This window comes from Cyprinus carpio, chromosome B22 (genome assembly GCF_018340385.1).
Source record: "Cyprinus carpio isolate SPL01 chromosome B22, ASM1834038v1, whole genome shotgun sequence".
Classification (NCBI taxonomy): domain Eukaryota; kingdom Metazoa; phylum Chordata; class Actinopteri; order Cypriniformes; family Cyprinidae; genus Cyprinus; species Cyprinus carpio.
Window position 1 is genome coordinate 914,113 of NC_056618.1, and position 17,896 is coordinate 932,008.

At 34.7% G+C, this 17,896-nt stretch overlaps 1 protein-coding gene across 1 annotated transcript; it reads right to left on the minus strand.

The window, feature by feature from the left end:
- Nucleotides 1-9,641: 9,641 nt before the first annotated feature.
- On the minus strand, nucleotides 9,642-13,834 carry LOC109084811. Its single transcript, XM_042748926.1, has 5 exons — nucleotides 13,794-13,834; nucleotides 11,364-11,701; nucleotides 10,369-10,716; nucleotides 10,137-10,250; nucleotides 9,642-10,045 (listed from the first exon to the last, which is right to left on the minus strand). The coding sequence occupies exons 1-5, from the start codon at nucleotides 13,832-13,834 to the stop codon at nucleotides 10,014-10,016; spliced, it is 873 nt and encodes a 290-aa protein (XP_042604860.1). The 3' UTR covers nucleotides 9,642-10,013.
- Nucleotides 13,835-17,896: the final 4,062 nt, after the last annotated feature.

The window sequence follows — 17,896 nt, forward strand, 5'->3', positions numbered from 1 at the left end:
AAGTGCACCTTTTTAAAGGCACCGCTCCAGAGGCAGCTTTTGTAACTTTTTTTCTGAGAGGGATGTTCTTGCTGTGACACTCTTAGGCTCTGATATCACGCCCACACTGCATTCACTTTGTGGTTAGGCAAAGGTCTGACTTCTCCAGACAATAGCTGTCAGGTGACTTTACTGCCCACTGAGCCACTTTAGCTATATATTTTAGCTCTATATTCAAACAGTTTTGCCATGCATTTCAGAAATGACAAAAAAAAAAAAAAAAAAAGTTTGTAAAGTTACATTGAAATAACAAATAGAATATAACCTCAAAAGCAGCAGGCTAAGCAGAGCATGTAGTTCAAATAAATCTTTAATTGTTGTACAAACATGTACTGTATATCATACACTCAAGACCTACAAAAGGCCTCTGGGCAGGGTAAAACATGAATCTTTCTCTGGAAGGCATGTGAGACTCCAGCGGCTCATTTTGTGAGTCAAAGTAAAACCTGCTGTGGTAGAAATGTGGTTTGACCATGACACCAAGAGAACAGAGTCATTAGTCACCAACCTAAACTACGACAAGTGTCACAGGTTGGTGCAAATGGAGACATCTGAGCTGCAGATCTAAATGCAGTAGTTAAAAAAAAAAAAAAACACTACAAAAAAATCCTTTCTGGAGCACAACGCAAACCATGTTGGTCGGTTTGGGTTGTGCAGAGTGTTTTTGCTTTGTTTAACTGACAATAACGGACCACTGATGATAACAAACCAAGAACCGAACCAAAAAGTGAGCATAAATACACAGGACAAAAAGGGGATCTAAGCTAGAAACAGGTGAACGGAATATTTTTATATGTATATATATATATATATATATATATATATATATATATATATATATATATATATATATATATATATATATATATATATATATATATATATATATTTAAGCTGTCTGGGAAAGGGTTAATAGAAGATAGATGAACATATTCAACCAACAAGTGCTTGAGTGGTGCATAGAGTGGGTGGTGGTCAAATCCTGTGGGGAAAGAATCATACACAACACTATTAATATCAGAGTTTAAGACTGATAGTTTACCATCCGTCACAGAAGTGTTCACATATTTCAAGCGTTTTTGTCGGACAATGGTTAACAAGTTTGTTTTGTTCTGCTTGTGGCATCTGTTTGGTAAGTTATGATTGTATTCTTAAAAGACATACATTTTTGTTTCAGGTTAATAAGTAAGACATAAACTACCTTTTAGCCAGGTGATTTACATTGTTTGTTAGACCTACATAAAAGATTATTCAGTCAAATAAAAATGCATGTTACTGATTTGAACCACAAGCGAAAAACACAAGCTTGGAAAAACACAGCAGAATCTGTTCTTACCACATTTGAATATTGATGATCACGGAGACATCAGCTTAACATTTACCGTGCTTCACACTAGTTCACACTGCATTCTTAAAAATAATCTGCAATGTAAGATCACTGTTAAAAATGAACTGGATCTGTCCATTTAGGTTGGGCTCAGTGTATTTGGCTTCCCATAACCAATCATTTTCCAGAGTAGGGACACTAAAGGGGCCAACTGAGGGACCGTATAATTCTTCTGCTGTTCTTTGGTCTTTGTATTTCATTTGAATGGTTTAAATCAGTTATTTCATGTAAACAAAGTTATTAACCCTTAATCTGTGACCAAGTCTATGTATTCCATGGTGTCTTTGGTGTTGATGTGGATGGAATGGATTTTCAAAAAACTTAATTTTCAAAAAACTTAATTCCATATGATTTATAAGCTTGTTTCTTAATGGGCACCAAAAATGTCGCCACAAGGACAAGGATTTTGAATATTGCCATATTTGTGGCCCCATAACATAGGGCATGTCTGAACCACACACACAAACCCTAGCCTGTCACTTCAGAACATCTTAATTATCACTGAAATTTACAAAAAAGACTACATTAACACACTTTTTTGTTGTTGTTGTTTGTTTTTACTTTGAGAAATGGTAACGTTCTCTTCACTCAAGCCTCCTCCTCCTTCGAGTAAACACCTGTTTTCACACACTGCCTCTCAGTGGTGTAAGCCCAAAATACATTTTTACGTCATAGTGGTTACCAACCGCGGTTTCTGGACCCCTTTTGCACGTCTCCTTTGTCCGAAAACACACATTTCAGGTCTTTGAGTCATTGGGAACAACTAATTAGACAACAGCTTAGTTGTTCAAGACTTTCAGTAACCTATCAGTATCAGTATTGACCTCAGGAGCTTTTTTTTCCCAGCTCTAATGCCACTGTTTTTGAAAACAGGGATTTTCCAACTCCCCTAGACAGTTGAGTTTTACTGTTTTCGAATCCATTCAGCCGATCTCTGGGTCTGACAGTAGCACTATTAACTTAGCTTAGCAAATATCACTGAATCTGATTAGACCATTAGCATCTCGCTCAAAAATGACCAAAGAGTTTCTATATTTTTCCTTTGTAGTTACATTATGTACCAAAACCGACGGAAAATGAAAAGTTGTGATTTTCTATGCCGATATGGCTAGGAACTATACTCTCATTCCAGTATAATAATCAAGGAACATTGCTGCTGGACCATGGGTGCAGCAGGCACAATGATATTATTATTATCAGACGCTGCGTAAAATCATTGTGCCTGCTGCACCCATGGTACAGAACCAGTGTTCCTCGACTCCATGCATTTTTAATTTTGCAGAGTTGAAGAGGTTAAGTAGCCTACTTTTTTGGGGGAGTATCTGTACCTTACTTGAGTTTTTATATTTCAGCCAACTTTTACTTTTACTCCACTACATTTCCCCGAAGCATATTCGTTACTTACTACAAAATAGTCAGAAGAACACAGGTTGCAAGAAAGCAGGTTTGACCAATCAGTGGTCTGACATTTGCAAGTTAGACACGTGCAATGTTATGCTCACGTGCAAACAAGTGTGCGCATAACCGCGTCTGCGGATGATTCATTTTCCACTCAAGTCGAGGCTGATGTGTGCGATATAAAGCATCTTCTGTAATAATATGGGAAGTGTTGTTGTAATGATGTGCGATCAGACATTATCAAGTATGTATCACCAAATCACACACAGAGTGCACGCTCATTTATCAGTCTATAAAAACATTTATCAGTCTATAAAAAACTCAATTCAAGGCATTCCAAACTGTAGACGGCAAAGATTATTCTGTATGCTTTTTATATTTATATAATTTAATATAGTTAACAATCTATATCACACAAAAAGTATTGTTTTTCTGCAGATATAAGCATGAACACAATTATTAATTATTTAATAAAGTTCAGTAAAGCAATAAGTGACTTACATTTTAGACATATCTTTGCTTGTTTTTGCTCTATTTTGCTAACAAAAATAGTTCCAAACAAAGAGCAGCACTGTTTTGCATCTCAGAGCAATGTACGGCATTTACTCATTGAATGAATCAGCTTTTTGAACAAATCGGTTGAATAAATGATTCAGTGATTCACTCAGTAACACATTCAAATGCTTTGTTTCTGAATGAATCAGTTGTTTGAATGAACTGGTTTAATCTCAATGACTCACTCATTAACATTCACTTGCTGTCACCTACTGGCGGTTTTAATTTCACATTTAATGACTCACTCATTAACATTCACTTGCTGTCACATTATTTCAAATATCAGTATTCAACGTTTTATGTTAAAAATGAAACATTTGGCCTATTTATGCATCTGTAAATACAAGTTAAATGCATGCATGTCCCCTCTGAGATATATAAACTGTGTAAATGCATCTAAATTATATTTCAGATGCAGATTCCAGAAATGTTTTCTTATGTTGGAACGAAAGACACTAAGTACCAGATGAAGTGCTTCTTATTCTTACCCAAAAATACAAAATAGAAAAAACAATTAAAACTGAACACAATCTTTCTACTCAAGCTGTGTATGAACATTTATATTTATCTGCCTTCTTTTCCATTTTGCATTTACTTGTACTTCTACTTTCAATACTTATGTATGTTTAAGATAAAAAAAAAATACTTTTCGTACTTAAGTACAATAAATATCACATACTTTAAGAATATTGTAAGCGGTGACTTCAACTTCTACCAAAGTCATTTTCTGGTAAGATATCTGTACTTTTACTTGAGTATGACTTTCAGGTACTTTATACACCACTGCAAGTGGTTTGCTGACCATGATATTACTGTGCTTGATTGGCCAGCCAACTGGCCTGACCTGAACCTCACAGAGAATCTGTCAAGAATTGTCGAGATGAATATAAGTAACATCTGACAAACAATACAGAGGAGCTGAAGGCTGCTATCAAAGCAACTTGGGCTTCAATAACACCTAACAATGATCGCCTTCATGGCACGCCACACTGAAGCAGTAATTCCTGCAAGAGGAGCCCGAAACCAAGTATTGAGTGCATAATTAAACCTGCTTAGGAGATCTCGAAAATTTGTTTTGTAAATCTTTATTTATTTATTTTTTTTGATTGGTCTTTTAGGTCAATTAGTGAAAATCAATGATGATTTGCAAATTTGTCCGTAGGCATGCAATACCCTATGTATTTGAGTGCATACCTATGTCACATATTTGTACATTCACACAAACAAGTAGCATTCACAGCATAAATTCAGACCCTGATGAATATTACCCCTTCAAACAGGTGGAAAAAATCAATTGATTGAAATCAAATTGTAAGTTTCTCCAATGGACTGTTCGTCCACCAGGAGGCGCTCAGACTTTTGTCTCACTGGAGACATATTTTTGAAGTTAAATGCTCAGATTCACCAAGATACTAAAGACTACAATGAAATGCCAGAGATCTCATTATGATCTCTTCAGACGTTTCTCATCAAAACCAATTCTTAATGGCAGCCCGATTTCAACTTTCACTTTGTTTCAACTGAATTAAAGGTAAAGTTCACCCAAAATTAAAATTACCCCATGATTTACTCCCCCTCCCAAGTCATCCTAGGTGTATATGACTTTATTGTTTTCAGACAAATACAATTTCCTTTTTATGTTTCATTTAAATTTGTAGGTAAAATAAGTGAAAATTACCCCAACGCGCCACCTAGTGTCCAACATACTCTAATACTGTTATAACCTAAAAGTGAATATCTTAACGTCACTGAGTGGGGTGAAATGATGACATGGCAAGTCTAAGCCATACCACATCACTCTGATATTGATTTTACCATATAGCACACAGCTGATATTTAGTGGTTTACAATATGAAAGAAAGCATTACAAAATGCACACAAATATGTAGAATTGGACACAACTATGGGCCACAACAACAGAGAAAGGAACCTTAAGGTTGTTCCAAGTAAATGTGTGTAACCAGCTCAGTCTGAGTCAAAGTTTGATGTGTTGCTGGACAAACAGCTCCTGCAGTAGCAATGTTTTATTGTTTATTTGTTTGTTGTATGTGGTTGTTGGTTGTTTTTTGGTTTATGGATTTATTTTTTTTTTTTTTTTTTATTTTTTATATGAGTGTGTATATTTTTGGATTAATGTGTTTACAGTTAAATAAAAATGATTCCAACAGTCAATTAAGAGTCAGAAGTCAAACACGATATTACCATGCAACATTGATGAACTACACAGATTGACATCTGATCATCTCACAACATCAGTATTTATAAATATCTAAATTAAAAATCATGAATTAAGCACTTCACCCTTCTGCTATTAGTTTTCGGACCAGAATTCATTAGAAAATATAATAATTATAGTACGTCATTTGCATGACTTCCTGTGTTAAAGGAAATGGTCGTGTGAGAATAAACTGTGACAGAGGTTCAGTTTTGTTGAGGAAAGACAACAAACACACACACAGCATCAGTTCAGACGTGTTTCAGACATTATAAGAGTTACTAGGATTCAAGTGAACTGATGAAGAAAATGTTTCTCAAATTAGTTTTGTTCAGTGTGTGGCGTCTGCTTGGTGAGTTTGAAATGTGTTTTTATGACTTCAGTTGCTTCTGTTCTACCATGTTAAATGATGTAAGGCATTGAATGATTTTAAAGATTTAATCTGTGACAAACTCTTCTTCAGGTGTGTTTGGTGATACAGTTACAGTGGAGTCAGTGTCAGTGCTGGAGGGAGATTCAGTCACTCTACACTCTGGTTTTACTGAAATGATGGATGAAGATGTGATTCAGTGGAGGTTTGGACCTGAAAACACTTTAATAGCTGAAATCGATGTACTGGCTGACAGCATGACTGTATTTGATGATGTTCTTGATGGGAGATTCAGAGACAGACTGAAGCTGGACGATCAAACTGGATCTCTGACCATCACAAACACCAGAACTGAACACACTGGACTCTATCAACTACAGACCAGCAGTGTGATCAAGAGATTCACTCTCACTGTCTATGGTGAGTTAAACATTGATTTCACATGATTTATTTAGAAAAGCTTTTTGTATGTCCAAAATTCAAGTCCATAATTATGAATCTTTTGTAAATGTAAAGATCATGATCTTCGGTTTGTGATGCAAACAAACTCACTGACTGACTGATGCTGCAGTAAAACCCTCATTTCCAGCTCGTCTGTCTGTTCCTGTCATCAGCAGTAACTCTTCACAGTGTTCATCATCATCATCATCATCACAGCTGAATTCATTCATTGCATTGGTGTGTTCAGTGGTGAATGTGGGTCATGTGACTCTCTCCTGGTACAAAGGAAACAGTTCATTGTCCAGCATCAGTGTGTCTGATCTCAGCATCAGTCTCTCTCTACCTCTGGAGGTGGAATATCAGGATAAAAACACCTACAGCTGTGTGATCAACAATCACATCAGAAACCAGACCACACATCTGGACATCACTCAACTCTGTAGCAACCAGACCACACATCTGGACATCACTCGGATAAAAACAGCTAGAGCTGTGTTATGGACATTAGCATACTCTGTCAACCATGTGCAGGTAGCAAATATATTTTGCAAATATATCTCTTGATATAGGCTATATGTTTTTATTAAAATTTTTGAGTCCCTAAATCAATTTTATGCTCTCTCTCTCTCTCTCTCTCTCTCTCTCTCTCTCTAATTATTACTATTAATAATTACTTTTTATCTCAGAAGTCCAGTGTTGTGATACAGTTGAAGCTGTGATGTGATTGGTGGTCACTGCTCTGATGGGCGTGGCTGCTGCAGCTGCTGCTGTTCTTCTGCTCAATGACGTCAGATCTTCTAGAGGTTAATAGAGGAAAAAAGAACAGATATCATAAATATTCTGATATATTCTGGAATCTTGACCTTTAAAGATGAAAATATCTGTGATCTAATTGTTTAATGACAGTGAAACAAAGCTTTGCTTTCCAGTTCCTCTGAACTAGATCATATAACTGTTCATTCACTGAATGAATCTTTTCAGTATGGTGTATGTTGGTTCCAATTGGTGGCTAGAATTATGAATATTCTTCTATATTTGAAGAGTTCATTTGCAAAAAGATAGCTCAGTTTTTAACAATTTTCAATTTATATTTCTCATTGTGCATTCCAATTAATCTCAATCAAATTGCAGTTGAGTTATTTTAAGTAAAAAAAAAAAACCCTAACTAAAACAACAAAACACAATAATAAAAACATGATATTGCATGTATGAATTGCATTTTTTTTTTTTTTTTTGTTTGCTCTTTTTGTCTTCATTTGTTTTATTCTATAGTGACAGAATTCCATATTTCAGAATTCCATATACTGATCAATTTCATATTTGTTTATTACTTTTTGTAATATGTTTGTTTGTTATTTTCTTTATTTATGTTTTGTTGCTTTGAGATTTTAGTTTTGTTTTCATGCAGAAACACTGCAAATGCTTGCAAAATATGAATGTACCAATATTTGTCATACTAACAAAGATTCCTAGAGAGAGAGAGATCAGTGATTCATATACAGGTCTATATTTTTATCTATACTTTGATTGAGATCGGGACTTCAGAGTGTGTATCGACATTTTAATTTTTTATTATTTCTGTTTCTGATTTTTTTTTTTTTAAACAGTAGGTTACAAAACATCAAACCATTAAGGCAGTACAGTTACAAAAAAAAAAAACAAAAAAAATGTAAACTTTTTTGTTTATTGCATGTGAAATTTAGCCAGCAGGAAGTTATATTTTCCTATATTCTATTTTGAGTACTCAGAAGAATCAAAACAATCCAAAGAAAACATAAAGAAAAGTCACTTACTAAATTAAGGTTGGATGAGCATTAAATAATAATAATAAAAAAAAGTTCTGACCAAAATGTGCTGTCTGCTGTTATGTCCACAACAATTCCAAAATCCTGGGGCCTCCTTTACCAAGAGTGCGTAGAAAAGTCTACATTTTGTCTTACGAATAAAATGTAGAAATTTAGTACAAAAAAAAAAAAAAAAAAAACTGTATTTATCAGACATGTGCACGTGGTTACACACAATCCTAGTACAATTTGGTAGATCCAACACTTTGCATTAATTGTTTTTACACACTTGTCACACACACATCTGTGCAAACACACTGTTGATAAATGAGGGCCCTTTTCTTTTCCACAGCAAACTCATAATTATATCTTCAGAGATGGAGAATATTGTATTTATTCCAGTTTATATGAAAAGGTTCATGTAGTGCATTCAAATTCATTTACAAAGTAAACCCTTTTCACTGAACGTGTTAAAAATAAGATTAAAAGTTGTCAGAGGCGTGATGATGATGTGACATGTAATAATTATTAAAAGCCTTCTGTCCTAATTTTTAGGGGGGCATCCTACCCCATTTGTGTTTAATTATTTATTTACATAATTTTGTCATTTTGTTTTAAAACAAAAAAGTCAGTGTAAACAATATGCACCTCATGATACAATACAATACTAGTTAATTATAAGACAAGAGTTCAAAAGTTTGTGAATAATAACACATTTACTTTTATCCAATATATATATATAGTAACTTGCAGCAGCATAAATCATTGGCTTATGAGTCTAGTACAGTACATGACATCATTTTTTTTTTCCAAAATACAAAAACTGTGCTACATTTAACATCCAGAACCAAAATGACTAGCACATTTCAGCTAATCCCACAACAGAAGTTGAACAACTTGGGGTTACACTTTTTTTTTAGGTGTCCTTGTTGTACTAGTAATTACAAATTTAAGTACTGAGTAATATTAACTACATGTACTTACTATATGGTTAGGGTTAGAATTAGAGTTTGGCTTAGGGTAACTTGCATGTAATTATGCATAATTTATTGTTATTATAATAGTAAGTGCATTTAACGTGTAACAAGGACACCTTAAAATAAAGTGTTACCCAACCTGGTTATTAACAAGAATTCAGAATGCCTTGCCCATCACACAGCTCATATTATCCACAGTGACAGTTAAGATCATGTAAGATCATCTGAAGCAGTATTAAATTGTATGTAACAAACAAAAATATTCCTTGTTGCACCAATGTGGGGATGTGGGGACATAATAGTTCAGGATGTTGGTGAATTAAGCAATTAAATTCAAACTTTTACTAAGAAGTAGTTAAAATCCTCCAGTTATAATTGTAAGTGATGAAACCCTGAATTAAACAAACAAACAGTTTTTTTCTTAGAGTTATTTTGGTTAGTGATGTTATATTGGTTAAACAAACAAACATGATAAAGCCATGGCAAAATATTAGCAAAACATTAGATGTTCAATGGAATACCTGTGAAGGCCATAATCATCAAAGTGTAGACAACAGAGTACAACAGTGACATTCCAAAGAACATGAATATCAGGAAAAACAGTTTTAACTTGAGCGCCGTGTTGTTAGAACGTCATCCTGTGAGCAAGGTGTTGAAAAAGACACAAGTGTTGCAGTCTAACACGTTTATCTAGCATGTGATTACACAGAAAAACAATCGGAAAGTACCGAGGTGGAATGGAAAAACCCGTTCTGTGTGAATGGCCCCTTGATGATCATTAGGTACAGTATTTTTGGGAAACGATGGATCAATGTGAATAATGCTTCAGTAGAAATCATGTTACCCACTAATCCTGTTCGGACTGCACAATCTCGTGACCTAAAAATAATCACACACATAATTAAATACAGATTTTGCTCAACAAAGGTGATGTTTTCCTCTCAATGTAGTATTAATAGGCGATACTTGCCGTTTATGGATCTCTTGCCGTGATAGAAAATCACACCAAGAGCTACAGCTGCAGTCACCAGCAGAAGAACAATAACAGACAGACCTGCTACAGCACCCGGAGACAGACCTGAATCTGGAACAAAACAGAGACCGTCATTAGTGTGTATGAATGAATGAGTCAGACTGATCTATATCATTCTTTATATTCCACTGTATGAGTCCAAATGCCTGAAGGACTAAATTACACTTACTAATGACAGTAACATCGAAGCTCTTTACACTGCTGATGCTGCGGCGGTGGCGACGACTGCTGCTGCTGATCTTTAGTTCATAAAGTCCAGAATCTGTGATTCTGATGTGCCTGATGGTCAGAGATCCAGTCTGATGATCCAGCTGCAGTCTGTCTCTGAATCTCTCAGGACAATGAAAGTCTGTGCAGGCCTTGTTGGGATCTCCAGTGATTTCAGCGATGAGAGTGTCATTAAAATACCACATCATCACATGATTTGGTTGTTTTATTACACCAGGATCTAAAGTGACAGATTCTCCCTCCTTCACTGACTTTCTCTTCATTTTATCTCGTTCAGCAGCAGAAACACCTGAAACACAAACCAACAGCTGCTGAAGGACCATTTTGGGGAAAGAAACTCCACAACAAGAAAAAAAAAAAAAAAAAACAGTGGAAATATTCGAAAGGATTCGAACCCAATGCTTCTACATAAGTACAATTCTGTGCTGGCTAAGCTACCGAGCAAGCTTGTTACATCCAGAAAGCAAAACATATGCAGCCGTAATCATAACTGTGTATGAGTGTTCTCTGTTGTAATGCCTCTAGTGGACATTTCTGTTGGAAACAGCAGTGATATGTAGCTATCAGTAAATAATTTGCGACTTCGCGTCTTGCGAAAATGTTTCCAAAGGTACGTTTTCATCGTGCGATCATGTAGCAAGTAGGGTTTTTTTTTATTTACCTTCAGCAGCAACCTTTATTTGTAGGGGCACAAGATGACACTTTGTTAAAGTAATGCACTTTTTTGCTTGTTGCTGTTACATGGACAATGGGCAGGCAGAGGTGAGGATCTAAGGGCAGGGAGTGTTAAAAAGACCGCAAATCATACAGGACACTGGGAGCCAGGGAACACAGAAAGATGGATCAACACGAACACTGACTAGAGCAGCTCTAAGTCTCACTGGTTTAAAAGCTTTTAAAAATGTATAAAATCCAAACATTTGTTAAATTACTCACCACGGACAGAAAGACTGAAGGTCTTTTCACTGATGCTGCTGCTGCTGAAGATCTTAAGTTGATAAAGTCCAGAGTCTGTGTTTGTGATGTTCATGATGGTCAGAGATCCAGTCTGATGATCCAGCTTCAGTCTGTCTCTGAATCTCTCAGTACCTTCATTACACTGAACATCTGTGCAGGTCTTACTGGGATCGCCATTGATTTGAGCGATGCGAGTGTCATTACAGTACCATCTGATTCTGTCTTCTTGGTTTTTCTTAATACCAGTGAGTAGAGTGACTGAATCTCCCTCCGTCACAAACACAGATTGTGCTTTTGTAATGTCATGAAAATCCCATCTAATAAAATAATGGGTTTGTTTAAGGATAATTTTTTCACTTTTGAGATAATGGAAAAAAAAAAAAAAAAACATCAACGAATAAGACTCAAATAATGTAAATAATGTAAAAAAAAAATTATAGGCTATATGTGTATTTTCGTTTTTACATCTTGAACGCACCATTAACACTTGACGCTATTATATCATCTACATCAACAAAAATGTAAATTCTTCATCTCAAGATATGGATGAGACATTTTTTTATACCAAGTCACTAGACCTGATCATTTACATGACACTTTTTTTTTTCAATAGTTTTGCCAGGAGTATAAAAATATATTTATATTTTTTTGTCGTTCACGATCTGAAATTGCTCTTGTTGTCCCCGCACAAACAAAAACGTATTGAAAACTATTACATTTCACTTCAATTCATCCTGTACTTAAAACAACAATAATTAAGAAATAATTGTGCCTAGTGTAAAGTGAGAGCTGACACAAAACGAAACACATTTGTCACATTAGTCGTTCGTCGACCGAAAAAGAATAGTTTAAAGTGAGAGAACTCACAGAATTCGAGCGAAATAATAATAATAATAATAATAATTATAATAATAATAATAATAATAATAAACATAATAGGCCAACTAACTTGTAGGCTACATAATATAATAAACTTCTGTCAAATACAAAGCAATTAGATCTGGCCCATAATAAAACTGCGTCATTCTTCTATCGGTTTATCGATCGGAAAAGAGATTGATATGATAAAATGTCTTACCATTGTGCGGAAAAAACAAATAGACTGACAGCAATATAAATGGAAACTTCATTTTCATCGCTTTTAGCAGAAAAAAAATCCAATGTAGACTCAAACAAAAGTGCCTCACTCTTCTTCAGTATTAATGACCACAAGTTAAAGTTAAAGTGAAAGTAACACCGTGTCTACACACAACAAAAGACAATAGAAGCCATTATAACCAGTGACGCTCAACGGGAGGACGCTGTCTTGGTTACGAAGAACTGATACAAAGTACAGATGATGACGGTCGTATTTTCGCTTCCAGTGTAGACAGGCTTTAGCTGTTGTGTGAACACTCGGTGTAAACACTGGCCAGTGATGGGAGCTTTCGAAACACTTCGTGGAGCGAATTAATCTTTTGTTTCGATTCAGTTGTTCGGAACTCCTATCAAACTGTATTATACTGAAGTTTCGCAGCCAGATTGCATTGCTCTGGTTAATCCATGAAAGAGTGTCCCTTGACTTTCATTTTTTTTTAAATAAATAAATGAATTAATTAATTTAAAAAAGCAATTGTCTGTGCCCGTTTGGGACCGTTTTCTCAGCTTCCTGCATGAAGTCATTTACTTGTGTCTCTGTTGTAATTGATTCCATAGGATATATGTTTCATACACACAAAAAGAAACAAGTCCAGAACTCTTCACTACATGCACAAGTTGTTTGTTCACCCAACAGATCAAACAGCATTATTTCTGTCGAAATCAGACCACAGCAGGTTTCCGTTTGACTCTGAAGTGCTCTGAAGTGAGCTGAAGAACTGTGTGGCAGTCTAATGATGTGAGAGCGTGACCGGTTTCAACATAACAATTAATAATCAAATTATTATTAACTAGCTGTTTTAAAACCAATCACCTCTGTTATCATTAAATTAAGGGAGATCCATTCAATATTCTTCTACTAACTTGTTTAACACAAACAGGCAATTTCAAAAACTGTCATATATCATTTAATTAATGTTACATTATAAGGAATTGGGAATGTATTAAAATCTTATTAAGGGCTAGAAGAACATTTATGTATACATTAAACCATATAAATATACACAACGTTTTCAAAGAGTGTGAGATGCTATATAGGAGGGTCCGACTCTGTTGGGGGTGGATTCAGGTTCACACATCAGATCAACAGAGTGCTTTTGGTGGATAGTGATACTAGTTCAGACACAGAAGATGTTTTATATGTTTGTTTTGTTGTATTTGTGCTGGTGGTTTCTGATTGGTAAGTTATAAAAGCATTTTATGCCTTCATTTGTATCTATTTCAGAGCAACACGCCACTGCTACTGTTTAAATCTGTCTACTTTCGTGAGACATCATCTCATTTGAATTCAGGTCTTGGTTTGTGATTTCCATGACTATTAAAATTTATTTAGGAAATTTCAAGTGAATGTAAACTAATGGAGGCTCAGATATCCTATAGCGTTCAAATATTAGGTGTTTTTTTGTGGGTTTCAAATGACCGCTGCACCGCTGTCAGCCATAACTACAACAATATTTCAAACAAACAAAAGGAAATGGAAAATCATTGGTCAAAAAGTGAGCAAAGTGGGTGAAATTTGGTGAGGTTTATTTTTATTTTTACTAATCTAAATATCTCAAATATAAAAATTTAATTTTTATAAAACAAGTAAATGAAAGTCTGAGACAAAAAATAAACTTGTATCCTACTTTCAAGCTGTACTGAACTTGTGTGACTGCACAAATGTATTGTACTCTACAGCTTATAAAACACCATCTCTTTCTTATATCTGCTGCTGTTCTTCAGTTCACAACTCAGAGTTACAAACTAGAGCTTATGTAATATTTTATAAACAGCAGGAACCTCAATCAATGAAAAATGTTTTTTTTTTTTTTGTCTTCATCAGGTGTTTTTGGTGAGTCAGTGTCAGTGATGGAGGGAGATTCTGTCACTCTACACTCTGATCTTACTGAAGTACATGAAGATGACGATATAGTGTGGGAATATGGAGCTGAAAAGTCTCTGTTAGCTCAAATCAATAGAGCTGCTAGAATTTTCTTCACATATAATGGTCCTGATGAGAGATTCAGAGACAGACTGAAGCTGGACAAACAAACTTTATCTCTGACCATCACAAACACCACAACTCAACACGCTGGACTCTATAAACTAAAGATACATAGAATTAAACTGTCATCAAAAACATTCAATGTTTCTGTCTATGGTGAGTAGAGATTTTAGAATTTGTCCTGTCTTTCACATGTTCTTAATTTATTATTTACATACTGAAAAGTTCACTCATTTTATAGTTTGAGATGACAGCAGCACTGAACAGTGAAGATTGTTGCTTGGATTCATCCAGGTTTCTGTTTTTTTAACTCATATTTTCAGCTCGTCTGCCTGTTCCTGTCATCAGCAGTAACTCTTCACAGTGTTCTTCATCATCATTATCATTATCATCATCATCATCATCATCATCACAGCAGAATTGTTCATTGGTGTGTTCAGTGGTGAATGTGGGTCATGTGACTCTCTCCTGGTACAAAGGAAACAGTTTATTGTCCAGCATCAGTGTGTCTGATCTCAGCATCAGTCTCTCTCTACCTCTGGAGGTGGAATATCAGGATAAAAACAGCTACAGCTGTGTGCTCAACAATCCCATCAGCAACCAGACCACACATTTGGACATCACTCAACTCTGTCAACCATGTGCAGGTGTTCAGGTATGGTAGTTTTTTTATTTTTTTATTATTTGATATCTTTATTTTTATTTTTTCAGATTGACACAATAACTTTTACGATTACATCACTGCCTCTCTTTAGACGTAGCAGCACGGTCTTCTTCTCATCCTCCAGTCTCTCTGATAGTGTTGATCTCTGCTGCTGCTGCATCTCTGTTGATTGTTGCTGCAATCGGGATATTCTGCATCCGCAGAAAACACAGAAAAACTGGTCAAGAAGGCAAGAGTAACCTACTGCTTTTAAGAAGGATTATAGAAGGTTTATAAATTATTTTAAATTTTTTATTTTTAATTTAAAATTTTTTGATATTCTTCATTAATTCAATAATAAAAGAGTAACCTACTGCTTTTAAGAAGGATTATTTATACTTTGCTAGAACTAGAGTATACATTCAAACTGAACATGCTTTAACAATCTAACTGTGACAGCCCTACTAACAGTAATGAAAAAGATGTAGTAAAGCTAGTGTTTGTGTTAATGCGTCTGTTATTATTGTTGTGCAGATGAGGTCACTTATGCTGAGCCAACGTTCTACAAAAGAAACACACAGAAATCGGTAAGATCGTTTATGATTGTGTATGTTGTCTCTGCATCAGTGCAGCGGTGAGTCAGCTTGTATTCTTGTCAGGAAAATAAAACGTGATGTCCACTGTTACATAAAAGCTCCTAAAGCAAAACCAGTGATGTAGATGCAGTAGATGTTTGATGGCATTAACTCAAGCTAATAAATTACCAGAAATAAAGAGCTGAATCTGATCAATATTACTGGAAATTTTAGAATCTCAAATCTATGGAAAGCCTGTTTTTTAGTTTATACAACCTTTTTTTTTTTGCTGTATTTGTTGAATTTTATTTCAAATTTTATTTTTTTTTGTTTATATCTCACGATTCTTAATTGTTAGTTTATATTTCACAATTGCAGTGAAAAAGTCACAATTGCCTTTTTACTTTCTCTATTTTTCTCACGATTGTTAATTGTTTGTTTTTTTCTTTGTGTTGCAGGGAAAGGTAAACTCAGAATTCAAAGAAAAGTCATTAAGTCATAACTACCATTAAGATTTTTTTTTTTTTTTTTTTTAATTTTGTCGCATAAACAGGCTTCCATACAAAATAAATATTATACTTTTTTTTGTATTTACATTTTTAAAATTATTTTTATATTTTGTTTTTACAGGAGATAAAAGCGGAACATCACTGGGAAGAGGATGATGTCGTCGTTTATGAATCTGTTTTCATGAGTAGATGATCAAACTTAAATCTTTTTTTATGAAGTCGTTGTGTATGAGTGTGTTTTCATTTTTATATGATTTTTTTTAAATCTATATAATATATCAGGAAATCCCAGCAGATATATATATATATATATATATATATATATATATATATATATATATATATATCAGGAAATCCCAGCAGACACAAAGCAGAATGATTCTGAAGGGTCTGACATTCAGAGAGGACTAATGAAAAGACTTTGTACAGCAGTTCTGTGTCTTCTAACAAACTAAATCTAAATCTCGTGACTCATTGGAGCGTTTTCATGTTTGACATTCAAAGCCTCGAATCTGTTTTGTTTTCTTTTAGAAAAAGTCCAAACACAACAACAAACACTTTGTTTTCTCATAATTAAAAAAAAAAAAGTACAGCAGTTGTTTTGATTTGTGTGATTGTGTGATCTGTTGTGTGAGCGTTGTCTGTACCGGTGGTTTGTGGTGAGTTCGTGATCAGTTTGTGATCGTATATCTTGATGTGTGATCAGCGTGTGGTCGAGGGCTGTTTTTCCATTCCAGTGCACATGATGCTAACAGTTTGACTTCCGCTTTACACAAAACAGCTTTATCACTAAAATACTGAACCATTAATTCTTAAAGGTCTCAAATTAAACTGTAAAATATGAAAATATCATATACGTTGTGTGTATAAGCCTCATGACGTTATATATGCTGTGATTCTGCTGAAAGCTAGTTTCAGAAATTATTTATTTTAGCTTCAGCAATAGGAGGAGTTGTTATTTCAGCGATTTGTAGGCGTGAATATGTGTCACCTGAGGCTTAATGTCATGTGAATGTTGACTGTTGAGGAAAAAACACACACAACACACAGCAGATCTACTTCTGTCAGATAAGATGAAGCTATAAATAGATCTCACAGTAAAGAAGCAGTAATTAACAGGAAACCTTCGGTTTTAGCGAATAAGAACTGGCTCCAAATGATTCTTGAAATCTTTTAAACCATTAAAAGAATGAATCATAAAGAATTGCGAACCGATTCATACCATATTGCTAACCCATTTGACCAATAAATTAAAAGGAACTAACTCAAACGAGAGATTCATTTATAAATTGAGAATAAACTATCAGTGCTAATTAATATTTTAGCTACTGAAATGTGATTTAAAAGCTGATGCTAACACTATGGTATTGACTATAGGCTAAGTTGCTATCTGTGACACATGTAAGATTTGTAGATGGTGATAGAATATGAGTCTTATTATACTTTTGGCCTTAAGTGCAGAGAGCCCACCTTGTTACACTAACTCCAATCACCAATGAATGTCTGGTTGGGATAAACAACATTATAATCGTTATTTGCATGTTTTATATATGTATCACCATTTTTACATTGTGTAAAGACATCTACACCATTCTCTTGGAAGATAAGACAATAGACAGAAGGTAAAATAAATGAACAATGATATACACACCTTTATAAAT

Coding starts and splice junctions, on each gene's coding strand:
- LOC109084811 (XM_042748926.1), bottom strand. CDS start 13,834: ATGGAAATCACAAACCAAGACCTGAATTCAAATGAGATGAT. Junction 10,717..11,363: donor CTTCAGTCTTTCTGTCCGTG/GTGAGTAATTTA, acceptor TTTGTGTTTCAG/GTGTTTCTGCTGCTGAACGA. Junction 10,046..10,136: donor CGGCAAGAGATCCATAAACG/GCAAGTATCGCC, acceptor GATTATTTTTAG/GTCACGAGATTGTGCAGTCC.